Raw genomic sequence first — 17671 nt, 5'->3', positions numbered from 1 at the left:
GGATAATTCAGAAACAAACTGGGCTCAGCAACAATTAAACAATAACCAAAAAAAATCATAAAAATATATAAATTTTCCTACACAGATCATAACTGACAAATCTCAGAGAGAAGAGGGGGTGGATAGAAATAGATTAACCAAAGAACTTACATGCTTATATGAATAACCCAGGAACATAAACAATAGTGCTGTGAAGGTGGGGGGAGGGGTGCAAGGTAGAGGTAGTCAATGGGGGGGGGGGGGATGGAGACATCTGTAAAACTTTCAACAATAAAGATAATTTTTTTAATGTGTTATAATTTCTACCTCTCCAAGGGTGATGGGGCAGGGGGTGAGGGAAGGGAAAGCAGTAATTTTAGAAAGTAAGTTGTTATTGTGCCATGTCCCACACCAGTCTCACTAAAGACTTAACCAATATAACTTTATGGGTTTTTTTTTTAATTAAGAAAGGTGTTAGTTCTGTTTGCTACCTTGAAGTTGATTTATTTAAAGTAATACAAAATTTTTTTTGGTGGGGGGAAACAAAAAACTTTTAAGGGAACAAAATGAATTTCAAATTATATTTCCCACTTTTGATCTGTGCCAACTTTTAATCTAAATTTTATTTGACTTCATAACTACTCATTAGTTCCTTAAACTACTTCTGGAGAATTATGGTGAGTGCCACATTTTCTCCATTTTCCACAATGATAATTGCTGAGTTGCTGTATAATTCACGACTGTCAATGTGTATAGCTACAGCACGTGAGGGCTTATGAAACTATGCTTTATGAACCGAATCAAGGAAAAAAATAAGCCTAATTTAAGGAAGTGGAATGTCTGGTGTGAAGTCTGTATGACCAGGGGAAAGAGGGAATTTACTTAAACACAGAGAGTACTTTGTGACAGGCTCTGTTCCACACACTTTACAAATTCACACCATCCTCCCCACACCCCTACAAGGCAGGCACTATCCTTCTCCTCATTTTACCAGTGGGGAACTGAGGCACAGAGAGGTTAAACAGTGGGTAAGAGTCACACAGCTCCTAAGTGGTAGAACCGGGTTCCAATCTGGAGTTCATGCTCTTAATCGAGTGTGTGGTTTTATGTGAGAATCTGATGTGTTTACTGGCTGTTCTCCCGGTGACGTTTCACCTACGGTACATTTCAGCTATGCTGGTTGTTATAATCCTGACAATACTTACACCCCCTGTTGTCAAACAGCTACTTCTCTGACACTTCCCAACCTGCCCCGGCATCATTTCCCTGACCCTGCCTCAGAAACACTGGCCCCCAGGGACCTTCTGGTTAGAATTTTGAGATTGTTCAATATTCTTATTATCATCCTTGGACATATGCTGACTGTGTAAGCTCTGGTACTTGGGAAAACAAAGCCATTGAGTAAAAATACTCACAATCTGGAGCCATATTATACCAGAATTGAATTACTCCAATTCAGCTTTAAGTGAGGAAACAGGCCAATCCCTTCCTCTGCCCCAGGGCTGAACCAGTAGCTCCTCCCACAATCCCCAGGGAGAGAGCCTGGAAGGTAGGCTACACCCAAAATGCAAAAAGATCTATTTTAGAATCGATAGAGTTTTGAGCTTACAAACACGCTCATGACTTGTCCTCCTGGTGAACTCAGTTGACTCTGGAACCTACACCCAGTAACCACGAGTTGCCAAAGTGCTGTTGATAACATAGAAATGTAGGGTATGCAGGAATAAGCCTATACTCATTCTGCTACATATCAATATAGAAAGGCAGAAAGGAAATATTTCAAAATAGAAATATTCACTATTTTCTGAGTAGGTCATTTTGGTTAGTGGATATATATTTAATCTTTCATCTTCATAATTTTCTGTATTTTCTAAAGTTTCTACAAAGAACATGTACTAGTTGTCATACCTTTTCTTTTTTCAGATTCTAAATCAATACTACTTTGGTAGATTAAATTTATTTTCAGGTATTAATAGTTCGAGTCAAACCATTGTTTCACCTATGATAGGAAATCATCTGTCAGTTAACCTCATCCCTTCAAACTGAGAATCCGTGATTCAGTGAATTACTGAATAAAATTTTTAAAACAAGTTTAAACTGACAGAGCCCATAAAATATTCATTATCCAGAATATATCAGGTCACATAAATTATTAAAATTTCTAGCTGGGTTTCAAAAGGACATGGTATATAAAATATTGAACAGGATTTCCTGAAACAACACTTCAGAAATCTGAGATTCTTGAGTTTATATTCGTAACAATGTTTAATTTTTTTTAAAAAACTGCAGGAGGAGAGACGCATAGGCAGAGCACAGAGGATTTTTAGGGCAGTGCAAACACTCTGCATGATACTATAATAATGGAAATGGGTCCTACATTTGTTCAAACCCACAGAAGGTATATCCAGAGTGAACCCCAATATAAACTCTGGACTTTGGGTGATTATGACATGTCACTGCAGGTTCATTCGCTGGAACAAATGTATCTCTAATGGTGAGTCATAGTGATAATGGAGGAGGCTGTGCATATATAGGGCAAGGGGTATGTGGGGAACCTCTGTACCTTTCTCTCAATTTTGCTATGACCCCAAAACTGTTCTTTAAAACAAAACAAAACAAAACAAAACAAAAAAAACAGCCCAGTTTAAAGAAAACAGGCATAACTGAAAGTCTTGTGATCTGGTGAGAAGAAACGGAGCTGCTCCAAAGGAAAAAAGAAATTCTCAAAATAATTTCCAGACATAAAGAAAGAAATCATGCGGCAGCATTCTGATAATTTGAATCAAACTAGTGGTGAACGTGGAGAGTGCTCATTCCAGTTTTTCTCTATCTGTGGTAAGTTCTCATGACTAAAGTTTGTGTTTTCTTGTTTGTTTTTATTTACTTTTTAATGTTTTTATTTATTTTAAAGAGAAGGAAAGGAGGAGAGAGAAACATGGATTGGCTGGCTCCTCCTGGGGAATCAAGCACACAACCCCAGCATGTGCCTTGACCAGGATTCAAACTAGGGACCTTTAGGTACATGGGACTAAGCTCAATCAACTGCGCCACACTGGCCAGGTTAAGTGACCGTGTTAAGGTAAAATGCCACATACAACAAGAAACCCTATGACAAAGACGGGAAACCACTGAGCTATGTGCACGTACCTCTGTAAAACTGAAGAACAGGCCAATGCCCCCGACAAATCTCAAAACCTCTCCCGCATATTTCCCGATTATCGGAGCACACGTGGAGCAGGAGTGGCCGCTTTTCATACAGCTCTGAACCAAGAAAAGAGAAGAACTTTTGTTGCAACTTTTATACAGAGCAGGTAAACACTGCGTCCCCAAAAACAAATGAACGCCTGGAGAATTCCATCCCGTTTGGGGCCTTGGCTCTTCAGTAGCATCCAAAAACTCAAAGACGGCTCTTAAGATGCCCCATCCCAGTGCCCACGCCCTGAAGAATTGCCCTCTTGAGTGTGGATGGGATTTTTGAATACTATGTCAGTCAGGTTCGTGTTTACATTGCATTACATAAGTAACTGTCTTCACAGAACGGAGAGATCACCATGCCGACGTTGATGCCACCACGTTATGAGATGGCGGCATAGTCGGACCTGAGAGGAGTCTCTGGGTGCTGAGAGGCACCCAGCAAGAAAGCAAGACTTCAGTCCTATGATGGCCAGGAGCTGACTCCTACCCACGACTCCTGAGCTTGGCAGAGGACCCCCAGCCTCAGAGGAGACTACAGTCCCAGCTGACACTGGGATTTCATCCTGGTGGGCTACCCAGCAGAAGACTCAGTGACATCACACCCAGATTCCTGACCGAGGGGAACGTAGGTAACAAATGGGTGTTGTTTCAAGCCACTGCATTTGTGGCAACGTATTACCAGCAATAAGAAACGAATAATCCCTAAAAAAAGAAACCTCATTAAGGACATATCAAGCTCAGGGCTCAGAGGGGTGGTAGTAGGAGCTTCCCCCAAATAGGAACACAGGTGACTGCCCTAAGAGAGCCAAGCTCCAAGTCCATCCCTGTACAGGAGCGGGTTGGCTCTGGGGCTGGCCTGGACAGAAGGACGGCTCTCATTGGTCCATCACTAGCTCAGCTCCCAAAAAAGAAAAAATCAGGGAGTTGTGATGGGGAAGAAGGGAGGGGAAAAAAGATAGTTCCATGTGCCTTCCACCCTGAGGATGGTTAGTAGTTAAAAAGTACAATTTAGCATAGACCACCTACCACCCTGATATTTTTCTAAACAAAGCTATTTAGACGCCTCTTCTGACCTTTGCTATTATTTCTCTTTCACACCCACCCTGTTCTAGGAGGAAGTGACTAAGAAGGAATTAGGGACAAAGACCTAAAAGAATATTAGGTTTAGCAGGACCCTAGAATATTCAGTAATCACAGAAGTAGATGTTTGAGGACAGATGATACGTGGCATATAATTTAGGCACATGCAAAGCATTTTTTAAATACAATTCAGCATGAGAAAGTTCATTTCTTCTATGCTCATCATTATTCACATGTATGTAGTATGTCTCCAAAAAAATATTTTATGCTTTGTACTTACAGCCAGACAGGTTTCATTTGCGTTAAAACTCCGGAACCCACAGCAGTTCAAATTTCTCTGGATGTCATCACGGGCACTTGCTGTATTGTTCCAACCAACTTCCAGAAGCTGACCCTAGAACAGCCATTGAACATACACATTAAAACGTGTCATCCCCGGAAAAAAAAAAATGTGTCAATCTACAGCCTGCCATTTTTAATACTGCATGTACCTGAAACAGGGTGGGGAACCTCCGGCCTGTAGGCCATATAAGGCCCAAGAAATCATTTGGTCTGGCCCTGCCAAGGCATTAGGGGTGACTTAATTAAATGTTTGACCACATAGAGCAGGCTACTTTTTAAGTTGATAATTTCATATGGCCCACAAATGATGCTATAAATATCTAAATGGCCTTGGGCAGAAAAAGGTACCCCACCCTTGACTTAAAATATTCTCTTGAAGATCATTAAAATTTTTCAAAGGGTTATATTTCCATCTGCATCAATAATTAAGGCACTGTTGCTATCCCAAGAATAAAAACTCTTAAATTTTACATGCAATTTAAAAGGATCGGTTGGTTGAAAGGCATAATCCTCTGAGTATAAAAAGAGAAATTTTCCATTGCTTCTACAAATTACTCTGAAAAAAATTAATTGTAGAATGGAACCATAAGCATTGTGGAGCAAATGTTTCATTGCATAATGGTGAGGAAAGAATGGGTGAACATTTGTTAGCATTATTGCTTTTTTTACCCAGTGGGGCAAACTGCTTTTAAAAGATGCAAAAATATAGCAACAGTTCTAGGGTTCCAATCAGCCCCATTAATGCAGTGATTCTCAACTGGCAAGTCCCAAGAATTTTCAAAACATGAGATACCTGACTATTTAGTCAGCGACAATGACCTCTTTTCCCTTAAATTGTCAAATAAAAAAATAACAAGAGCCAACACAACAATATCCATCGGGTGTGAGTGAATCAAAAGTACACCTATTTTTTTGTCTGATAAGCAAAAATTATATTTTTTGGTGTGCCGCAGAATTTTAGTAATTAGTTTATGTATGCCCTGAGATGAAAAAGGTTGAAAATCAAAGGACTGATGTAATCAGGAACAAAATATTTTAGCTACATCGAGTGCAATGGCATTCTGTGTAGGAAGAGATTATTTTCCAATTGCTCCTTCCCCCTTTTTCACACATACTATGTGGCAGAATAAAGTAGATGGGTAAAGTCCTTGCTTACCTGTTGCTCCTCGTTCAGGGCTAAGCACGCACACGATACAGAAAACTGAACAATAAATACCAGTAAGAGAATGATCATGTACTGAGAATTAAAGTTAAGGTTATTTCTCGACACGGTGAAAACAACATAAAACAGAAGTACTGACAGCTTTAGAATGTACCAGAAGGAATCCAGCCCGAAAGCAGAACAAATGGCACTTAGAAAGTTTAAATAGAATACCTACAATTATTATTATTTTGATAATACACTGTAGTTACAAGTTCATATAGAAAAATATTGACAGCAATGGTAATGATTTCACTAAAAGCTGACCTATAAGAATTATACTGAGATTAAAATAAAATACTTACATAGTATATAAAATAGGAAATAGGAATAGGTAAACATATAGATCACTGTAAAAATCTCCACCAAATATGCATATGTTGGAAAAAGGCTAAGAAGTTACTGAATTAATTCAGTATAATGGAACTTGCAATACATAAACAGAACTATAATGTACTTGCAAAATATATTCTTCATGATGTGCTCAGCAGAGACTGGAAATGTGCAAATACACAATAATTTCACCTTAAGAAATGCTCCTAAGGTTGGCTGGACAAATGCATATAGGGTTTGCTAGGAGTTTTTGACAATTTCCTAATGATAGTTTTAAATAGTCATAGTGATGAAAGAATAATAGGTAAAAAGTAAGAACAAACCAAGTTGGGGTAAAAATCCCTTTTTAGGAAAGGATACAAAAAAGAGCAACACCTGGTGGTGTTTCACAGCCCCGATCAGCCCCACTAAGGCAATCAGGAACAAGAAGATGCCCACAGCAATGACCACGCCGACCACCCGGAGACTGGAAATCAGCCCGAAGCCAATGCCCCAGGCAGCAATTCCGATGAGCAGCAGACTAACCAACTGCAACAGCAAACAAAAAGGGAGGAGAGAGAGAACAGCATTAATTTTATATAATAATATCAAGAACATTTTTTTCAGGCACCGCTTAGTATCTTAAAAATGACTGTTAATACTCAACACTAGAATGCACACAAGATCTCAGTAGATAGCATTGTGTTAGCCAATTACACCAACCCTCAGTCATGCTTTAAAAAAAACAAAAAACTAACAATAATCTACAAAATTAGTATGGAGCCTCAGAGGTCCTCTGGTTTATACTATGTCTAACTGATTTCTACTTAAGTTTTTGAAATAATAGCACATATAAAGCTTCTAGACTCCAGTACATTTCATTCTAACATACGGATTTCTTCACATTGAAATCACGTGTCTTTCCGGTTGGACTGCACCTTTCTCTGTAATGCCTTCCTACTTACTCCCCAACAAACTAAATTAATCCCACTTTTCTCTAGGCAACCTGAGAATAAGCTTCCCTTCCTTCCCACCTTTCCACCTTTTCATCTATCTCCCCTGAACCTATCACAGAACCTGGTCACTAGGGACAATCAAAGGTTTCTCACATACAGAGCTGTTGGCTGAAATAAAATGCTTTAGGTGCCATTATCTTTCTACTAGAATTCATATGCACTTGATCCTTGAGCAACAGAGGTTTGACGGGCACCTAGGCTGTTTCCAAATTCTGGCTATTGTAGATTGTGCTGCTATGAACATAGGGGTGCAAATATCCTTTCTGATTGGTGTGTCTAGTTTCTTGGGATATATTCCTAGAAGTGGGATTACTGGGTCAAATGGGAGTTCCATTTTCAGTTTTTTGAGGAAACTCCACACTGTTCTCCACAGTGGTTGCACCAGTCTGCATTCCCACCAGCAGTGCACGAGGGTTCCTTTTTCTCCGCAACCTCGCCAACACTTGTCGTTTGTTGATTTGTTGATGTTGGCCATTCTGACAGGTGTGAGATGGTACCGCATTGTTGTTTTGATTTGCACCTCTCGGACAATTAGTGACTTTGAGCATGTTTTCATGTGCCTTTTGGCCTTCCTTCTGTCTTCTTTTGAAAATATTCTGTTTAGGTCCATTGCCCATTTTTTAATTGGATCATTCATCTTCCTTTTATTTAGTTGTATAAGCTGTCTGTAAATGTTGGAGATTAAACCTTTATCAGTGGTAATATTTGCAAATATGATCTCCCACACGGTGGGCTTTCTTGTTGTTTTATTGATGGTTTCTTTTGCTGTAAAAAAGCTTTTTATTTTGAAGTAGTCCCATTTGTTTATTTTCTCTTTAGCTTCCATTGCCCTAGGGGCAGTATCAGTGAAGAAGTTATTTAGGCATACGATTGGATAAAAAAACTATGGTACATCTACACAATGGAATACTATGCTGCCATAAAAAAGAAGGAATTCTCATCATTTGCAGCAACCTGGATGGAATTGGAGAGCATCATGCTGAGTGAAATAAGCCAATCAATGAAAGAGAAACACCACATGACCTCACACATTGGTGGATGATAAAGATCATTATAAACTGATGAACCAAGAGACAGATATAGAGAAAGTAAAGCAACAGGCAGACTGTCAAATTACAGTGGGGAGGGTAGGGAGATCAGGGGGAGATAATAGATCAACCGAAGGACTTGTATAAATGCATATAAGTACAACCAATGGACATAAAACTATGGGGAGGGAGGGGATGTGTGGGAGGGAGGGAGGGGGGCAATAAAAAAATCAATAAAATATGTAATAAATGAATAAATAAATAAATAAATTTTGTATTGATTATAAAAAATAAAAAAAATATAAATATAAATAAATAAATAAATAAATAAATAAATAAATAAAAACAACAGAGGTTTGAACTATGTGGGTCCACTTACACGAAGACTCTGCACAATAAATATCTACAGTACTGTAAATGCATTCTCTTCCTTACTGTTTTCTTGTTAACATTTTCTTTTCTCTAGCTTACTTTGCTGTAAGAATACAATATATAATACATATAACATACAAAATATGCGTTAATCAACTGTTTATGTTATCAGTAAGGCTTCTGGTCAACAGTAGGCTGTTAGTGGTTTAGTTCTAGGGGAGTCAGACTTATACATATATTTTTAACTGTTTGGGGGTCAGTGCCCCAACCCTTGCAAAGTTCAAGGGCCCACTGTATGGAGAGAAACCATTAGAACTTTCCAGAGGAAAGGAATGCAAGCAACTTTATGTATTCAGAGTAAAAATGGTATTCTGAGTATAAATTATTTTATATTCCAACTAGTGGCCCAGTGCACAAGATTCGTGCACATTACAAGGGAATTAATTAGAGGAAATATTTTACTATTGTGAGTATCCGGCGCTCGCTAGTGTTCCCTCTCTCTCTCTCTCTCTCTCTCTCTCTCTCTCTCTCTCTCTCTCTCTCTCTCTCTCTCTCTCTCTCCTTGTTAGAGTCTGGGCCTGTGTCTGCGGGGACAGCGTCCAGTCCCACCGGCGCCGCAAGACCAGAGTCAAGTCCCCGCCCACCCACGTGTGCCTCAAAATCAAGCAAGGCCCAGACCCGCCAGCAGCCGTGAGGACGCAGCATCAAGCCCCTGCTGGCACCTATGGGGACAAGCGCCAAGTCCCCACCCACCTGCGCACGCCTCACCACCCATGCAGCCTCCTGGTGAACCGTCGTTACGGCGTGAGGCTTTATATATATATATAGATAATTTTATTTATAAAGGAGTGGGCAAAAGTAGACTTATAGTTGCGTCGTGATATTCTTCTGAACTAATAAAGCTATTACAGTCTTCATAACCTGCATGTCTTTTTCCATATGAATAACTGTAAACCTACTTTTGCCCACTTTGTATATTATAAAACTAAACCAAGTGAAGAGAAAGAACACACGCCTCAAAAACCGGTCATTCCCTAAAAAACTCAGTTACAATTATTTCTTTAAAATAACATGTACATTAATAGCGTGCACCTGAAGATTATAATTAGCTGATGGAAGATATAGCTTAGATCTGTGGGAAACATGGGGGTGAGGGAACAGGAATGAGATAGGATCTTCAATTCAGTGGAAAGTCCACCATTTCCTGGAACAAGTTGATAGTATAAAACACAGTTGGGAGAAATCAAAATGAATAAAAATGTAATAGTTTTAGCACCATTTCAAGGCCCAATAAAAACTTTTAAAAATAAAAAAATAAATCACCACTCATCCCAATGAGTCTTTTCATACTCAAATGTGTAATTTTTGATACAAAGTGATCACAGTTTATTAGACACACGTTTCAAATGACTTGGCATATATAACTTCACACACATGTAGAGATACAAGTCAAACTCCTAAATATTGACAAACAGCACATATATTTGTATCTTTATCCATTTATTACAAAGAAGCAAAACTTGAGAATGAAAGTAACTGCCAGAAGCATGACAGACACGGTGATGTGGGTACAGGGCTTCTCCTCCAGGGCAGTTAGTTTACACTGCAAGCCTTTCTCTTTAGAAGGAGAGGGGGCGGGAAAATATTCTCACAAATTTTGCTACCCAGAAATGTGCATAGTCCCTCTCATTTTCTCAACAGCTTTTTTTTTTTTCATATTTTATTTTTTTACAGAGAGAAAGGGAGAGGAATAGACAGTTAGAAACATCAATGAGAGAGAAACATTGATCAGTTGCCTCCTGCACACTCTCTACTGGGGATGCGCCCACAACCAAGGTACATGCCCTTGACTAGAATCGAACCTGGGCCCTTTCAGTCCACAGGCTGATGCTCTATCCACTGAGCCAAACCGATCAGGGCATTCTCAACGGCTTCTTGTCAGCAGGCCCATTGGCTTCTGTCTCATTTTTATCATGTCACTCCAATCTTCTCAGCACTTCGAACAACCCTGGGTTGAGAAAAAGTGCTCTCTGCCCCATCACAAGTGAGCTTATTTCTGACTCTGTGGCATCCATAGATAGCACGTTTCCTTTCACGAGGTGCAAAAGGCAGAGCCTGAAGGAGGTGTGAAGCAAGAAGGGAGAGAGGATGCAGGGACAGGCCTCACCTCCGGGAGGAGAGATGCCTATGCTTAGCTTCTTGACTGCATCATCGAAGCAAACACCGAGGATGGTCCACACATCAAGTGCCTGGCGGTTATCAGTCAGGGTCTCCAGAGACCCAGAAACAACAGGATACTTATTCAGAAAGGGGTTTACTGTAAGGACTTGGTTCGTGCAATTGTGAGGACTTGCAAGTCTGAAGTCTATAGGGCCGGGTGGCAGGTTGGAAATGCAGGTAGGATCTCTATGATACAGTCTTTAGACAGGATTCCTTCTTCCTCAGGAAACCTGCGTCTTTGTTCTTAATGCTTTCTTTTTTTTTCCTAATATTGTGAATGAGGCCCCCAATACGGAGGATAATTTGTTTTACTTAAGATCAATTGGATGTGAATCTTAATCACATCTAAAAAATACCATCTCAGCAACATGTAGACTAGCGCTTACACAAATATCTGAGCATCACAGGCTAGCCAAGTTAACATGTAAAAATTAACCAGCACACATGTCAACTTCAAGTCCTAGATATGATCTCTAGGTCTTAATTCAATTAAATGCAGGGGCGGCACTATCACTCTATCTTTCTTTATTTGAGTCTTAGAGCCAAAAAGTTCTGAAGCATGAATAATATGATACCTAAAAGTCTTCTAACCCCATAGTTCTAAAGAATCCTTTGGGACTCATACCAAATCCTTACTATCTTAATGAAGTTCTGACCACGAGTTAAATATTCGTGCACCAATGGTTGATGTCCACTGTGCCCTAAAGCCAGAGACAAGACATCCTGACAAGAACCAAGGCTGGAAACTTTCTCTGTCAAGGACCAGAGATTTACTGTCTGGCTTTGTGGATCACCACCGTTCAGCTGTCTCAGGAAAGTAGCAATAGAAAATGCCCACCTACATGAGCAGGGCAGGGTCCAAGAACACTTCGTTTAAAGTCATGAAATGTAAATGCATGTAATTTTCATGTGTAACGAAAATATTCTTCCTTCGATTTTTCCCCCCGACCATTTAAAACTGTACAACCATTCTCCCTGGTGGCGGGTTATTCCATCACAGCCAATGGAGTGGACATGGCCCGTGAGCTGTAATTTGTGGACTCTTGTTCTAGAAATCAGTGTAGGAGGAAATGCAAACTTACAAGTCCCTACAAATAATTGCGATGTCAGAGATTTTTCTTAAGATGGGTCAGAGTTCAGAGAAAAATCCAAAAGCATGCAGATAACTAGAACAGGTTATAACTAGAACGGTAAAAGAGCAGGGAGTAGGCTGGAAAATGTCCATCCACGCTGTGACTACTGCCTTACACGGCAACAGAATAAAGAGTATCATATATGACAAAAGATGTGGCTCCATGAGGATCTTATCCTGGATTATCAGGTGGGTCCCAAATTGTCATCACAGAATCCTTCCTGCGACAGATACTTTAAGATATTGAGAAAGGCTGTGACATTTAATGTAAACACATAGCTGAGCACAGAGAAACTGTGAGAAACTCACACAGGCCAGAAAGGGAGAACTGAAAGTCAGAACTAGAAGCAAACTACTGGGGCTGTGGGGGGCCTGGGAGAGGGAGGGAAGGAGTTCCAGTCCCTTAGAGGGGAAGGATTGGAGTTTTAAACCTGGCAGCACCAGGAAGTAGAACTAAGACCCTTAGCTAGGCAGGACCCCCAGAAAGCTGTCATTTCCAAGGTAAGGGGCTGTAGAAAAACCACACCACTGCACCCAGGTAGAGAGTCAAAATTTTCAGTCTCTGCAAAAAATCCTTCTGCAAGAGAGAAACACCAAGCCTACCACCCATGTCTAGAGTCTAAATGTACACCCCCCAGGCATGCAACAACCTTCAAGCCAAGCAATGTACAGAAAAGTTGATCGCAGGCTGTCATGAAATTAGGAGAGAAAAACGCACAGAAACAAATCCAAAATGACTCAGGAGGGGCACTTCTGAATCCCATTCCTGATACCATTCCCAAAGAAAAAAAATAAAATGAAAACTTTGTTGTAGATCAAAAATCACAAAATGCAAAGAAAAAAAAAAATCTAACAAAGATGCAAAAGAAGAATTAGCATTCCCAAGAACTTGAGGTAATAGAACCAAATAAATAAGACTAAAATTAAACTCACTAAAAAAGATAAAAGGAATAAAAACAACATGGTGGGGGGGGGGAGCAAAACTATATTTAAAAATGCAGATCTGAAAAAAGTCCAACAGAGCAAGTCCAATAAAAACAGAAAGAAGAGGAATGTGTAAGGAAAGATAAATAAAGCTTCATTTAAAAAGGAAAAAATTGATAAGCTTTCAGCAAAATCAGTTTTCAAGAAAAAGAGAAGTAGACACATATCAGGATTTCTGCAGCCTTATTTGTAATAGTAAATAAATTGAAAACCTCAACCCCATGACAAGGGAATTCATAAACTGGTGTGATCACACAGTAGAATACAAATGATTTTGATCCATTTCCATTAAGTTGATAAATTTCAAACATAAAAGATCTGAAAAAAATTGTATAAATATTGATAAAGCATGTATAAATGTAGACATTTTCAAACACAAACAATACCATATCTATTCTTTGTGGTTGATTAATAGGTCAAATTGTCATAAACATATAAATATGTGTGGAAATGGCAGATGTTGATTTCAGGATGGTAACTTCTTTTGAGGGGAAAAAAACGGGAAATGGCATGGAAAGTGCATATTATTTTCCATGCATATAAAATATTCCCTGATTAAAACTAGCTTTGGAAATTTAACAGAACCAATTTCACATTCTTCTGCTTTGCTTTCCTCTGAAAATTGGTCCAGCTTTCCTTATCCAGTGTGTTCTCACTATTCCCCAAACACAGCTACTTACATCAAGATCTCATCTGTCAGATATTTCATATTAATTCCTACCTGTGCATCTCCAGGTACCATCCACATTCTCTCCTACAATGTGCTCCATTTAGGGAAAAGAAAGGCTTTTGAAAAGGTGGTATACACCTGAAGTCAGTAGGCAATACTTCATTGCATCTCCACTTGTTTATGACAGAAAGCAAAGCTGCAGCTCATACTTGGGTGCTCTTGTGTATGGAACAAGATACCACACCGCTACCCGCCCTTCTCACATCCAATTCCCAAGCACACATGCCCGCCCGCCCACCAGCGACCTGCGCACACAAACACATACACATAAATATACATTCTCATGTGTAAGGTGGGAGAGAAGGTAGCTTTAACTGTTCAATGCACCGCAAATTTTGAATTTATTACTACAATTATGAAACTGTCCAAACATAAGCTTATTTGAGCCAATCATTTTCCGATAAACCTGCAAAATATATCAGGTTTTTTTACTTAAAAAATTTTGAAAACAACCTAAATATTTTCTTATATGTGACTGGTATTTTCAACACATTATAACAAAAATCCCCAGAGTAGTCATAATTCATTTTTTAAGTTAGAAGTAAAACCTGATGATTTACGATAGGTTTGATTATTAGCCTCTTTAACTGTTACCATAAAGGAACTCTTTAAAGATAATAATTAAACTATTTCTGAGCAGTGGTAATTATGTTATGGCTGGTTTGTAATTTTTAAGAGAAAGGGATTATAATAAAGTCTCCCAAACTAGTGATCTAGCCATTGTTAACTTCCAATGGAATTAATTCTAACTGTATAATTTAGAAGCCTCTGTTTGTCACACTGGAACTTGGTAGACACAGAAACTGCAGGAATCTTTTGTTCAACAACAACAGTTTCCTTATGAGACAATTGTAATAGAAAGTAAATTTAGACCCATGACAAATAGTTTCCTTCCCTTGAGACAGCTGCTGATAAAAACAGATTATGGACCTGCTAACTCGTTGATAGCAATGTTTTTATGAGCAGGAAGCGCCAACCTTTCCTGTTTTCCCTTTAAAACAAAGAAAAGTGAATCATGAAAAGAGCTTTTCAAGGAGAGATTACAAGAACTACAATCATGCCAAAGCAAGATTATGAAAGTGTCTACTACAAGGGGCATTGCTTCCCCAAGCAAATCCTAAGAGAAGGGGGTGGAGGCAAAACCATGGTACACACACATGGATACATTGTGGTTGGGAAGAAAGAAGGGCCCTAGTGGGAAGGACATAGCGATTCTCAGTCAAGGCTCCTGAGACAGCCCAGAACACCGAGGCACAAAGCTACAGCCAGTGATCTTAGTCATGTTGGAGGTGATAAATCATAGCAGTAGAATGACATGCCCAGTGGCACAGAGGCACGATGGTGGGAAACTTTTTGCTTGGTGCATTTTTTCCTCCCTGTAGGATTATATCATAGTGCCCAACAATACAGCTAAGTAATTTTTAACATTGAGGTGTAATACTAAAGACAATATTACATTGCCTAAGAAATTGTAGGGGTTTTTTTTTTTTTCTTTGCAACCAGATTGAGATGCATTTGAATAGCATCTCTTGAACTTATTCCCTATTAGACCTGGCTGTAAGGTCAGGGGTAAAAGAACAATGAGGTCCCCTAAACAACCTTTCTATGCATCAACTACCAGGTTCATTTTGTGCACCTGCTTTGGACATGTTGCTTCATGAAAATCATAAAGCTTAGTATTGAGTAGCAATGGCTGTGTTTCCATTACTTACATTTGAACTCTGTCCCTTGTTCTCTAACGGTCTTTTCCTTAAAGCCAGCGTAAGATCAGGTCATACCCACACTGGCTACCTTCTGTTTCTAATTTTAGCATAAAGTCCAAATCCCAGTTTGACAAATCCAAGAATGCAAAGCGTCTGGATTACCTCTGAGGTGATTCATGAGCCACTTTCCCACCTCCAGCCATACTTTGAATTCTTCTACACTTTAAGTGTCATGCAATCAAGGCTCATGTAGGCCTGATCATCTTAGCACCTGGCTGAGTGCCTGGCACGGAAAAAGGTACTAAGAATACACTGCTGGAGAAAGGAACTCGTAGCATCAATCACAACGTGGTAAGGACCAGCAAAAGCTTACTCCTTGACCTATACAACATTTGCAGAGAAGAAATCCAGCCTCCTGCTGTTCCAGATTATTCTTTCTCTACGGATCCTATACGAAGATTTTCCTTCTTTCGTTGAATAGCTACATTTCAAAAACAAGATGCAAAAAAAAACTGGGATTCTTTCTACAACAGCTACTTTTTTTTTTTTCTTCTGAGCATCCAAAGTCTACCAGGGCACGTGAGTGAGTCTGAGGATAAAAGGGGACGTGGAACATTTGAAAAACCTGAACTTGATGCTGTTGTTAAAAGATTCACAAATGCTTTGTCAGCATGGTGGTGGTCGTGGAGGGTAAGAAATATAAAACAGGAATAATATTTAGAAGGATTACACCATCAAAATGTAAAAGCATCCACTCATGTATAAAGAAAACAAAGGCCTTATTCCTGATTGGAGGGTCGTCCTGTGCACTGGAAGGTCATAGGCTTGATTCCGGGTCAGGGCACATACCAGGGTTGCAGGTTCAATCTCAATCTCCCTCTCTCTCTCTCTCTCTCTCTCTCTCTCTCTCTCTCTCTCTCTCTCTCTCTTTCTTTCTCCCTCCCCACTTTCCCTTTCTAAAATAAAAGACCTTACAACAAAAGACCTTACAAAAAAGAAAGCAAAGGCCTCAGACGATCTGCCTCTCTAAGGTTCAACATTCCCCATGAGGAATTATACTTGAATAAGTGACCTACCCCTCTGAACTTCTGCTTAATGTGGAAACTAAAGAAAAAGTCAGCAGTGATGAAGCACGTGTTTCTACAACGCCAAACATCTGGGTGGAAATTTGAAAATTCTATAAATAAATCTAGATATTGCTAAATATCCAGACATTTAGTGTTGGTGCCAAGACCTCATTTTTTCACCTAATTTTCCTTCTTCAAATGACACCAGAAGTCTATGAGGCCTTGGTCACATATTTTTCTTCATTGTACCAAGCAGATTCTTTTATGCTTTTAGGCACAAAATACATAGTAAGTAATAACTGCTGAGAGGCAATTATATAAAGGGAATCAAAAGTAAGGGACCTGGACTTGTCATTTTCCAAGGATAACTAGTTTGAGATGGCACACCACCCACAGCTGCCAACGAACTTCCAACATGACCCCTCCCTTCTCTGCAGCAGTCTGGGCAATAGGAAGTGGAGTTGTGGTTAGAAGAGCCCTGCAGTGATTCCTTCGTTCAGTTGACTAAATGCCAATCATATGCAAGCCATGTGCTGAGCATTCAGGAAAGCAGATCTTTATTGTTGAAGGGTATATATATATATATAGTCTATAATCCTATCTAATAAAAGAGTAATATGCAGATGATCATCACTCCAACATACAAGATGGCTGCCCCCACGTGGTCAAAGATCCTGCCCCCATGTGGACACAAGATGGCACAACAAAATGGCCAGTAGGGGAGGGCAGTTGGGAGGGAACAGGCCTGCAAGGGAGGGCAGTTGGAGGCAATCAACCCTGCAGGGGAGGGCAGTTAGGGTTGATCAGGCTGGCAGAGGAAGCAGTTAGACATCAATCAGGCTGGCAGCAGAGTGGTTAGGGGGTGATCAGGCTGGCAGACAGAAGAGGTTAGGGGCAATCAGGAAGGCAAGCAGGCGAGCAGTTGGGAGCCAGCAGTCCTGGATTGTGAGAGGGCAGTAAGACATCCCTCGAGGGGTCCCAGATTGGAGAGGATGCAAGCTGGGCTGAAGGACACCTCTCCTCCCCCCATGTCCCTGTGCACAAATTTCATGCACTGGGCTTCTAATCTGAAAAATAAAAGGATAATTGCCCTTTTGGGGAAAATATATATATATATATATATATATATATATATATATATATATATATATATATATATATATATATTTATATTATTGATTTTTTTTACAGAGAGGAAGAGAGAGGGATAGAGAGTAAGAAACATTGACGAGAGAGAATCATCAACCAGCTGCCTCTTGCACACCCCCTGCAGGGGATGTGCCCGCAACCAAGGTACATGCCCTTGACCA

At 39.8% G+C, this 17671-nt stretch overlaps 1 protein-coding gene across 1 annotated transcript in view; it reads right to left on the bottom strand.

Annotated features, from left to right (window-relative positions):
* The window catches only part of TSPAN13 (tetraspanin 13), a 28125-nt gene that overhangs the window by 1825 nt on the left and 8629 nt on the right, over positions 1–17671 (bottom strand). The window contains exons 2-5 of the mRNA XM_084897191.1: positions 6491–6658; positions 5753–5833; positions 4535–4648; positions 3127–3240 (exon numbers count right to left, since the gene is read on the bottom strand). Coding sequence (XP_084753317.1) covers positions 3127–3240; positions 4535–4648; positions 5753–5833; positions 6491–6658 — 477 coding nt within the window. The remainder of the gene's footprint in view (positions 1–3126; positions 3241–4534; positions 4649–5752; positions 5834–6490; positions 6659–17671) is intronic.

This window comes from Pipistrellus hanaki, assembly GCF_964339955.1.
Source record: "Pipistrellus hanaki genome assembly, chromosome: 10".
Classification (NCBI taxonomy): domain Eukaryota; kingdom Metazoa; phylum Chordata; class Mammalia; order Chiroptera; family Vespertilionidae; genus Pipistrellus; species Pipistrellus hanaki.
Note: the sequence above shows the minus strand (reverse complement) of the source record. Positions and strands in the feature narration are given on the sequence as shown.